General features: G+C 39.6%; 1 protein-coding gene across 1 annotated transcript in view; it reads right to left on the bottom strand.

Moving 5' to 3' along the window:
- Positions 1-11,742, bottom strand: part of ccdc80 (coiled-coil domain containing 80) — a 13,241-nt gene extending 1,499 nt beyond the window's left edge. Inside the window, exons 1-6 of the mRNA XM_053626832.1 lie at positions 9,439-11,742; positions 9,116-9,272; positions 6,208-6,344; positions 4,871-5,022; positions 3,581-3,684; positions 956-1,039 (exon numbers count right to left, since the gene is read on the bottom strand). Of these exons, the coding sequence (XP_053482807.1) occupies positions 956-1,039; positions 3,581-3,684; positions 4,871-5,022; positions 6,208-6,344; positions 9,116-9,272; positions 9,439-11,115 (2,311 nt within the window). The 5' untranslated portion in view covers positions 11,116-11,742. The remainder of the gene's footprint in view (positions 1-955; positions 1,040-3,580; positions 3,685-4,870; positions 5,023-6,207; positions 6,345-9,115; positions 9,273-9,438) is intronic.
- Positions 11,743-12,028: the final 286 nt, after the last annotated feature.

The raw sequence follows: 12,028 nt of genomic DNA, 5'->3' as shown, positions 1-12,028 counted from the left end.
TTCCACTGGCAATATATTATACTGATGTTGACATTTATTGACCTACTTAGTGAGGTTGGGATTGAACACAATCAATTAAAGTGAACAGTCAAATAAGCTAATACATCAGTAAGAACTCATGAGTATAACTGCACTGACCCGACTTTGAGAACCACTATGTTAAAAAAATTGTTCAAAAGAGAAATGATGAAAGCAACAGGCCACTTCAAAGTAGTGAGATTGTTAGGGGGGGAAAAGTAATAGAGCTTTTTCATTAAGCCAAAAATTCTTTGACTACACATTTAAAAAAAGATGATTTCTATTTCTAAGACTAATATCAGAGTTCAACCTTGGTCTTGTGTCTGTTTTTTTTTCAGTACTGCTTACTTAAACGGCTTTGATCTAAAAACATCGCCGAGGCCATCAGTCAGACATGCTGAAGCAGCTTTTCAAACACGCAAAAGCCCGACACTCAACATAGCATCAGCTGTACAAGCACACTGAGCAGCTCTGTGGTTTTACCAATGCTGAAACCTTTCCCCGCCTTCAGGTTTGTTCTACAAAGTAGGATTCCTGTGGCAGCCTTGTGGTCCTCATCCAGCTGCCCAGGGCTGAGGCTTCAGTAGGAGAGACTGAATCATGGAAGGTAGGTATTATAGGCTTCACAGCAGAAGCCTACCTGCTGTTCTTAAGGTACAACTGAGCAAAGCTGCTCATGTCAACAACAACATGCCAAAAAGCCTAGAGATGAACACCTGGCTGCCAACTTAGCCACATGCTTGTTTTCTTTTAGTTATAGCCTGGTACCACAAAACCTTGTTTAATATACAGGCATGTGATTAATTTGCAGCCTTTTTAGATGGTAGCACACAATTGGAACATTTATAAGACTGCATCAAATCCAATTTGGTATGTTTGGATAACTTTTTTAGAAAATAGATATTTTCTGTTAAAATAAATAAATAAAAATCCTCACCATTAATGGGGTAGAGCTCCAACACTCCACCCATGTCTATCTTTTCAGTCCCCAGCAGCTTTAAAACAGAAATATGACGAAGCCCTGCAAACAATCAGACATTTTTATTAGACATAATATTAACTAAATCAATAGCCAGAGATATAAGTCTATGCATGTCCCTAAGCATTCATTCCTTTTCCCATTAGCCTTCAGTATGGTTCTTATTCCCCGTCTCGTGCCCCGAGTTTCCTGGGATAGGCTCCAGGTCTCTTGTGACCCTGTGTAAGATAAGCGGTACAGAAAATTGATGGATGGATGGTTCCTATTAGAAGTGGTCATGTTCTTGGTATTTACACTAACAGTCAAACATGGTCTTTTTCTGTTTTTTTGTTTTCTTTCTTTCTTTTGCTTTTTGATTATCTTGGAAGAATATTGAATCTTTTCACAGATCTGGTCATTAGGAAACTTCAACAAGATGGGTTTTCTTCAAGTTCTTAAATGGGCTGAACACTTGGCTGCTTCACTTAACTTCTAGAAAATACATTTATAGTAAATACACATGCAACATTCTATTTACATTTGCCTTAGAAACTAATTTCAACCAGGGTGTTTATCATAATGTCTTTAAGACAATGAAAAGTAATATTTTATATTATATATATATATATATATATATATATATATATATATATATATATATATATATATATATATATATATATATATATATATAAATAATATATAAATATTATACATACACACACAGTGAGGGGAAAAAAGTATTTGATCCCCTGCTGATTTTGTACGTTTGCCCACTGACAAAGAAATGATCATTCTATAATTTTAATGGTAGATTAATTTGAACAGTGAGAGACAGAATAACAAAAAAAAAATCCAGAAAAACGCATGTCAAAAATGTTATAAATTGATTTGCATTTTAATGAGGGAAATATGTATTTGACCCCTCTGCAAAACATGACTTAGTACTTGGTGGCAAAAACCTTGTTGGCAATCACAGAGGTCAGACGTTTCTTGTAGTTGGCCACCAGGTTTGCACACATCTCAGGAGGGATTTTGTCCCACTCCTCTTTGCAGATCTTCTCCAACTCATTAAGGTTTCGAGGCTGATGTTTGGCAACTCGAACCTTCAGCTCCCTCCACAGATTTTCTATGGGATTAAGGTCTGGAGACTGGCTAGGCCACTCCAGGACCTTAATGTGCTTCTTCTTGAGCCACTCCTTTGTTGCCTTGGCCGTGTGTTTTGGGTCATTGTCATGCTGGAATACCCATCCACGACCCATTTTCAATGCCCTGGCTGAGGGAAGGAGGTTCTCACCCAAGATTTGATGGTACATGGCCCCGTCCATCGTCCCTTTGATGCAGTGAAGTTGTCCTGTCCCCTTAGCAGAAAAACATCCCCAAAGCATAATGTTTCCACCTCCATGTTTGACGGTGGGGATGGTGTTCTTGGGGTCATAGGCAGCATTCCTCCTCCTCCAAACACGGCGAGTTGAGTTGATGCCAAAGAGCTCCATTTTGGTCTCATCTGACCACAACACTTTCACCCAGTTGTCCTCTGAATCATTCAGATGTTCACTGGCAAACTTCAGATGGGCATGTATATGTGCTTCCTTGAGCAGGGGGACCTTGCGGGCACTGCAGGATTTCAGTCCTTCACGGCATAGTGTGTTACCATGGTCCCAGCTGCCTTGAGATCATTGACAGGATCCTCCCGTGTAGTTCTGGGCTGATTCCTCACTGTTCTCATGATCGTTGTAACTCCACGAGGTGAGATCTTGCATGGAGCCCCAGGCCGAGGGAGATTGACAGTTCTTTTGTGTTTCTTCCATTTGCGAATAATCGCACCAACTGTTGTCACCTTCTCACCAAGCTGCTTGGCAATGGTCTTGTAGCCCATTCCAGACTTGTGTAGGTCTACAATCTTGTCCCTGACATCCTTGGAGAGCTCTTTGGTCTTGGCCATGGTGGAGAGTTTGGAATCTGATTGATTGATTGCTTCTGTGGACAGGTGTCTTTTATAAAGGTAACAAGCTGAGATTAGGAGCACTCCCTTTAAGAGTGTGCTCCTAATCTCAGCTTATTACCTGTATAAAAGACACCTGGGAGCCAGAAATCTTTGTTTGAGAGGGGGTCAAATACTTATTTCCTTCATTAAAATGCAAATCAATTTATAACATTTTTGACATGCGTTTTTCTGGATTTTCTTGTTGTTATTCTGTCTCTCACTGTTCAAATAAATCTACCATTAAAGTTATAGACTGATCATTTCTTTGTCAGTGGGCAAACGTACAAAATCAGCAGGGGATCAAATACTTTTTTCCCTCACTGTATATGTAAAATGTTACTATCAGGAGTACTGGAACAAAAAGCAATCTGAAGCAACTGCCAATCTGAAACAGGTTTTTTTTAAATATAGCATCAATAGTGGTGGTGACGTTACATAAATAAGAAACAATAATAGGTTGGTGAGAATAAGATTGACCTGGTTTTAAACCTCCATGACTCATTCATGGAAATCAAAGTTTGCTCTTCTTCCTGGTACATGCAGTCATTCTGTGAGCTCAGTTACCCATTTGTCTGGAACACAAAAACAACTAGTACAAGTCACTTTATTAGACTTACCCAGGTTGCATGCCTGACTGGACAGGGCATAGAGCTGCTGCTGATAGGCCCACTCTTCATCATTGGGAGCAGATATCACAAACAGTCTGCGTCTCCACCGGAACCTTATATCACACAGATAGTCACATAGAAATAACTAACAGACTGTAACCGGGATCATTAGTACAGTAATGAAATGCTATAGTCCATTTGTACTGAAACTGTGGTATATGCACCACTTGTGGCACTTGTAGCGCCCCCTGGTGGTATGCAGCATGATTGGAAATTTGAAACACTAAAAACATTTTTAAATGTATTTTAAATGATTTACATTTAATTTTGTAAAATAAAATTCCCATGCTTTATAAATGTATCATAAATATGCAATTTCTGATATATTTACAATTTTAATATAGTTTTATGCATTGGACGAGTGTAACTTGTGTAACGTTGCATTTGCAGAACTGGAATATGCTACTTGCCATCATCTTTTACAGTTTGCAGTTACATTTATATAGATGCTGCAACTGCCAGCACCTCTGTTGTCAATCCTGAAATTCACAGAAGTGTGCAGGTTGTAATGCCTTTTACCACTACCTATTTTTGTGATAAAGGCTTCTCTGCTCTCACTGCAATAAAGACCAAGAACTGCAACAGAATGGATGCTGAGGCAGATATGCGTCTTAAGCTCTCTGATATCATCCCTAACTTTACAAGGCTTTGCTCATCTAAACAGGCTCACCCCTCCTACTGAAATTTTATTATAATTTGTGTGTAAAAGAGTAAATGGTTTGCTCTGACTGCTTAATTTTTTTTTTTTATAAATTTTTGCATTTGTTGGCAAAGTAATAGATTGTCAATGACAGAAATAAAATAATTATACAGAATAGTACACTTTTTAATTTTATTATGCAAGACATGCAATTTTCTATGGCAGTGAGTAGGTGGTACTTGGAATTTCTAATTCCAAGGTACTGGGTCTGAAAAGTTTGAGAACCACTGCTACAATCAATCTGAATGGCCTTGAATGAGAACAAGTAGGCTTTCCCTTACAAATATGCAATTCACTAATGTATTATTGCACATTGTACAGTTTTTTTTCTCTGCCAAGCAAATGCTATCACACCAAGCAAAAATATAATCCATATGAATGAAAAAGAATTGAAACAATAAATAAAGAGCTTTGAGAGAGGAAATATTGCCATTCTGGACACTTAGGCGGAATTTAGTGAACTGTGTGGCTAAATGAAGCCCTGTGGTTCAATCATGCTTTCTTAGCAAGTCCTCTACCCATTGAAGGATCTGCGCTACCTGGACAAGAAGTTCTCCAATGATCGTGGCTTGTCTTCCTTTTCACATGTCACTCCATCTCGCTTTTGTTGCTCCATTTCTCTGATGCGAGAGGAGAATGTGTCGATGTAGCCAAATACAGCCTTCATGGCAATTGGGACCTCATAAACTTGCTGCAACAACATTGAAATACAGAACACTGAAAAATGATTGTGATAATCTTAAGATTATGTGTGTAACATTTAACAAGAATTCTTAAGCTTTTACTCTGAACCACAACAAACAGACAATTCAAGCAAGAGCCAATTTCAAAGCAAAGTGAAATACTTATCATCTTGTGTTTTTTGGCAACAACATTTCTGTGTATGTGAGTAAATGAACCAAATGAAGCTTTATAGAAAACACTGCATCATTGAGGGTAAGTGCAGGGAGTCTTGATTAGCTACAGCTCAGTGTAGTTTTTACACGGACTGAGACTCTTACTCTGCATGCCCTTAGCAGCCTGCCTACACACTGGCCTCTTTGTTTACACCAGCTGTCTGCAAGCAGGGCCCTGGTTTTACCATGAACACATAAACATACTACTGAGGATAAAAGCCCTACTGCTGTAAAAATGTAACATGATGTAATCATTATGTATTACATAGCAGGGAATATGGTATATCCTATTACTGGGTTATGGGTAAAGGGTTCAGTCACCTCTCTGTGCACTAAAGCAGTGGTTTTCAAAGTGGGGGCCGCCAGGGGGCGCCCCAGGGGCCACAACAATTTGGTGTGTAAAATAAATAAATACATGATTTTTTCTTTCTCACTCTCAGACAACGAACCACACACACACACACACAATTCCTAATGTAAAGATGTAAGATGTAATTATTAATAAAAAAGGGGGATATATTCAGAAGTCTGTATTTTTAATGTGTTTTAAAGACATCTTGCAAAAGGGGGGCCTCAGTCAAATGTTAATGCCATTTGGGGGACCTTGCCCTGGAAAAGTTTGGGAACCCCTGCACTAAAGAGCATGGTAAAGTAGCTCTTCCCTGTTGAAAGTAAAATTTGGAAGCAGTTTCAGCTGATTTTATCTGCATTTATTAATGGTACAGAAATACCAGACTTTTTTATACCTACTTTTAGTATTTTTATATATATATAAAATATATATTATATTATATTATATTATATATATATATATAATATATTTTATATATATATAATATATATATATATATATATAAAATATATATAATATATATAATTAATTTTAATATTCAGTGTTAATGCAAAATGCAGTGCACTTGTGTGAAAAACATTCAGTCAGCCTCAAAAATCTGGAATACCTAAAAAGGACATCATCTTACTTTCCATTTCATGTCCATATCAGTAAGCACCATATAGAAATCATTGTAGGTCATTCTGAACTCTTTTCTCAGATCTGTGATGAGCTCCTGGTTCTCCAGATCCTCCTGCTGCAGGCCCTTCATAGGTTTGTCATTTTCTGCAAAGAGACCAAATTCATCCCCTGGTCAGCTAAACAGAGAAAGAATATAATATAGTACACAAGGTTTTAGATGATAGTTTTGGTATGCCAGTGATGGATTTGAGTGTCCAATTGAAACATACAATATGTCTTATAACAGACAAGAGCAAGTAGCTCTGATCCACTGGTCACCTTTTGTTTCTAGATGGAAAATCACCAGCCATGTGATACCTATGAAGTAATTCAGCTATTTAAGTATGGCAGCCCTGGGCATTTATGCTGGGCAAACAGTTTCCTCGTGTCCAGAAAGAGGCCAATAAAAACCACGAATGTGAAAGGCCCCATCCACCCACTGGAGACATGCAGGGAGACACAGCCAAACCCAAAGGTTTGTTTTTCCTACCTCAAATGTCAAAGTATGTCTCACATGGATATCCAGTAGACATTCCTTATTCAGAAGACAACATCTGAGCAGGAGGCTCTGTAATGTCAGCAATTTTGCCTGATGGGGAACAATGAGAAACTGCTGCACTTATGCATAACAATGCTCTGCAGCACAGGTTACCTGTATCTGACTACTTATAAAAAATGGCCTACACTACTAAGAAATTTCTATAGTTTTAAAACAGAAAATAAATAAAACACTCTGGTAAGGAGAAATACATCATAACCACTTGAGCAAGAAAATGAAAGAGTACTCTTTGATGCACGTAGCCAATTAGAAGGGCAACTAGTTGTACAGCAGTGCAGAGACCTCAGTAAGAGGCCTTTAATTGTGGTTCCTGAACCACAGCCACAGTCAGACACACTTCCTTTCAGTCCCGTCTGTGATGTATTGGGACCAGTCCCAGTGTGCTGGCAGACTGTGACATCAAATATGTTCCAAACTCAGTACACAAAAATACACAATGCTGAAACTCAGATTCACCACTGAAGGAACCCAACACAGTGAGATTCAGGCACAGCAATGAACGAGCAAACACATTAAGATTCAGATTCACCCCTAAAAAGAAGAAAAAACACTGAGATTCACACTTAGCACTCCAAGAACAAAACAAACTAAGATTCAGACTCAATGCTGAAGGAACCCAGCATATTCAGACAGATATAGCACTGAAAGGGTCCAATACACTGAAAAAAACAGAACATTTCATCCATAGTTTCCCACCATCTTGTGTCTGTAAAAGTGCCCCTTATCACATAACCACAAGAAGCAGCAGACTGACGACTAAGTGGAAAGAAATTTAAATATCACCTGACTCATGCAAAAAAAAAAAAAAAAAAAAGAGAGAGAGAGAGTCATCTTTGCTCATATTCAGGAATTTCTGCTTACTGACATTTAATCTCCACAGCATGTCATTATTTTAGCTGTTCTTAAACTTATATGCAATAAAAGTGGATAGCAAAGTGAACAGAGAAGCCATTGCTCCCATAGCCATTTCGCTTTAAAATATCCACATTAGTAAAATGTGGTATCTGTCATTTCTTTTGATGTGGACATTTCCTTGTACTGGGCATATTTTATCGGCTCTTTAAGAACTGACTGCCAAGAACTGACTCGCTCTTGATGAGCTCAAACTCTCCATTTTTCCTGTCCCAATCTTCAACTAGAGCAGCAGACAGTACACTGACATGAGGTCATTGCCTGGAAAAGTACTGCTTTTACTCACAACCAATGGCCAAATGTCAGATTAAAGGGCCTTTTCTTGCTGGATATCACTCCATATCTCTTAATTGGCAACACAAAGAGCCACTGAAATGTGAAATGTCCCTCTTTGAACTGATCACACATAAGGCCTTTTCCCTTGTACAGCTCAACAGTTCTGATCATGGAAATGCCATTTCCACCTGGATACAATTAGGCAAAGAAGGCTCACAAACCGCTCCCAGCACAGCTTCCTGCCAATAGTTGAACAACCTTTCTCAGTGCAGTAGAACCATTGTGGGTGTGGTGTCTTACTGAATTTACATTCATATCAAATGTGGCATCACTGATTGCATATGTCTTATGCGACTGCGTTCGATGTTTCATGCAAAAAATACATTTGTAAAGGTCTTTAAAAAAAATGTTAATTTCTTATACAGTTCTAAATACTGTCAGTCAAGATAATGCTGCATATTTATTATCTACACATCACAGATTCACATACTCTTTCCATAGATTCCCTAGACTCCATATATTCTTGTTATTTCTCTAGTTTTTCTTAGGTACACACTAAACCTGATGGGGAAAAAAAATTGTAACCTTTAAACCAAGTTCAGTCTAAAAACAGGCTGCAGTTACAAAATGCGGAATAATTAAAAGCTGAGAGCATAGGAAGCTATTGTTGTATTTTGTAAATGTCAGTGACATTTGTTACCTGGTAGGCATGGCTCAGATTTGCAGCAGTATGTGAATGGAAACCTTGAAATGAGACAAATGTAAGTTGCTCTCCATAAGGATGTCTGCCAAATGCCATAAATGTAAATGTTGAAATGGGAATATGTTAAAGCATTAGACAATTCCCTTTACAGTCTCCTTTAAAAAGGTTATTTATGCATGTATTATATTATATTATATTATATTATATCTGTAGTTGAAGACTGTATCTATCTGCTGTTCCCTCCCAACACCACACAAGAAAACAGGAAGGAATAATGCCAAGTTATATTATAATGCCAAGTTATAGAATAATGCATTATTATATCTATAGTACTCTAAAAGAGAGCCCTAAATAATCAGTCATTTAAAAAAATCTAAAAGTATAATTGTTCATGTGCTACAAAATCCAGAGGAATCTTTGGCTCACCAAGCTGGTAATGATCAATTTTCATGGTGCTGTTGGTCAGTGTGCCAAAGATGGTGATAATAGAGACCTTCCTGATAGCCATTTCACACACATGTTCTAGATATTCATCCCTCTGCTGCACATACATGCTGTTCTCCTCTGTTGGAGCAGTAATCAGCTACAACAAAAAATAATCAAACAAAAAATATATAAATACATGTAATCTTACCCATAGCAAAGACGGACATTAGACGGATGTGTAGAAGGTGAACCCTTGATTTAAATGCAGGACAAAAGTGTGCTATGCCATTATGTAAACATTTATTAATTGTGAGTGTACTTACAATTAACCGCCTTCTGTTTTCAAAATATTCCAAAAATGTTGCCAGAGCTCCCTTCGTAGGAGGTGGTGGTTTCTTTGTAGGCTTCTGGTAGTCCTTTATTTCTTTTTCAATCTTCTTGTCCATATTTTTTCCCATCCTCTCTTCCTTATCTGTCCTTTCTGATTTTCGTCCATCTTCCTTCCCTTTCCTTTTTGACTTGTCCTTCTTTGGCAGCTTGTCTGATTTGTCCTTTTTCTTCTTTTTCTCAGCTTTGTTCTGCTTGTCCTTGACTTTCTTGATGGGAAAGTCCTCAATCTCTTTTTCCACTGGGTAAGCATCTGTAGGTTTGCCAACATCATACTTATCTTCATATGCATTACTCAGACTACCATCTCCATTCTTTTTCTTAGGTGGCTTAGATTTGCTTGGCTTGTGTTGACTTGGCAGGATACCAGGTTGTTTGCGAGTGTGGTCTTTTCGGACAGTATGATTGTCTCCATTTTTGGCCATGTGGGCTTTGGTATAGAAGTAAGTGGGGGTGGTTGGTTGAATAGTGTTTTTCTTTGACTGGTCCCTGTTATCATAATGATAATTCTTGGTCTTGGATTTGGGGTCCCATTGTGGGGTCATTTGAGCTTTTGTTGTCCTCTGAATGATGGTGGTGGCCTGTGTGGAACTAGTAGTAAGGCGGATGGTTGTTGTAGGATTAGTGGTAGGGGGCCTGGTGGTGGTGGTTGTAGTTGTTGTGGTAGTTTTGGTAGTAATAGTAGGTCTTGTAGTAGTAGATGATGTGGTGGTGACTTGGTTGGGTGTTCTGTTGGATTCCTCTTTTCTCTCTGGTCTTCTCACAATTGGTGTGTTCACCTGAGTTCCAGTGCTGGGGATGCCCTCGGCCACTTGACCCTCCACCCCTGCCTCCTTACACTTCTGCACAAAGCCCTTCTGTCTAACCTTCTCCATCTTTCGCATGGGTGACTGGTCTATGACCTCATACATGGCCTCCAACCTCACTGGGTATGGGTAGCGTTCCTCTACCTGCAGTGTCTTTTTCAAGAGCACCATACCAAACTTCCCTTTTTCTAACTTGAGGAAGTTCATGAGTCGGGGGATGACTGCTGTATCCAGAGGCTCCTCCATCACTTTGCCCACATTGGTAATGCGTCTGATTTTCCCACCCATCTCACCCTCCTGGTGAAACATCACAATCTGGTGCACATGTCGTTCAGCCAGCTCACAATACACATCTGGCTTGAGCAGGCTCATCATTAGCCTGTAATAGCCATCTGATTCATGAGGGGCTGAGATGAAAAGTAGGCGATTTTTCCCTGCAAACGTGGCCAGCAGATTGGGGGATCCAGCAGAGCTGGGTATGCGGGACAAGGCAGCCCGTGCCCCAGGCACATCACCATCCTTCTGGAGCTTTCCCAACCCACCCTGCCTGCCTCTCATCCGGCTCAACACCCTTCTGTTTTGACTAGTGCTGGCTTCATCTTTCTGCATTTCTTCTGGTTTCTCATTAACTTCTGGCCGAGCTGCCCGGGAGAGAGTTCTCTGTCTTGACAAGAAGGTTGACAGCCGCCGAGCTTTGTTGAGACTCAGACCAGCCTGTTTACCATCAGATGTGCTGCAGTCTGACACAAACACAGCCAACGCCAAGCAATACGTAAAAATGACCCTCCACACGGCTTCCCCCCTCATATTTACAAGTTTAACTTCAGGAAAAACACAGCTGAAACAAACCAACTACCTACTGTAGCCGCATACCGATGACTGGAACCCAAAGTTGAAAACTTTCAAAAGATGGCTGGTTTCAATCAGCTCAGCTGTTAATGCAACCCTCAATAAATCAAAATAATCCAACTCGATTACTCCAATACAGATCTCAGGCTACAGGTTACTAGAAAAGACGTTCAGTGAACTTCAAAGTAGATTAAGCCTAGACCACGGTTGGTTTTAAGTGCAGCAAGTTAGGAGCGACATAAAGGCGCTCTGTCATGTGGAGAGCATTTCCCAGATATGCACTTCATTTATTTGTAGCAGCGCCGAATGAACCTTCAAAAACGCTCAATCGGGGCATCTTACTTCTGTAAACTGATGCCACTCGGTCCCTTTGAACATGTAAACTTCCATCCAGCGGAATTCTCTCCGTTTACTCTCCACACTCAGTGCGAGGTTGTCCAGAAATTCAGCAAACGTGTTCCTGGCTCAGATGGAGAAACAGCAGCGCCCGATCACTTGAGAAAAATGAATAGAAATTACCCAGGGAAAGTCTTTATCCCTGGAAGTTATCGCAGACATGCCAACAAATAAACTCAGTCTCCGGCTCCGCTGTGAAGAGGACCAGCCCCTGGAGCACTGGGTTGCCAAATTGAACAACATTAACCCTCCTCAAGCGAAGTCGACCCTGAATTGCAATATGTACTTCTACACCAGGCTAAACATGTAGACTATATCGATTATCATGTTGGTAGGAATGCTAATGACAGGTACGAACTGTCAAATAAAACTGACAAGAAGTGCAAAAGGCAGTGATTCTCTAGACTTAACACTAGTTGAAAGATAGCAGGCTGATTGCACCAAGTTTTCTGACCTGTGGCAACCCACATAACTC

Source organism: Ictalurus furcatus, chromosome 6 (genome assembly GCF_023375685.1).
Source record: "Ictalurus furcatus strain D&B chromosome 6, Billie_1.0, whole genome shotgun sequence".
Taxonomy (NCBI): Eukaryota; Metazoa; Chordata; class Actinopteri; order Siluriformes; family Ictaluridae; genus Ictalurus; species Ictalurus furcatus.
This window is presented reverse-complemented; position numbering and strand designations above follow the sequence as displayed.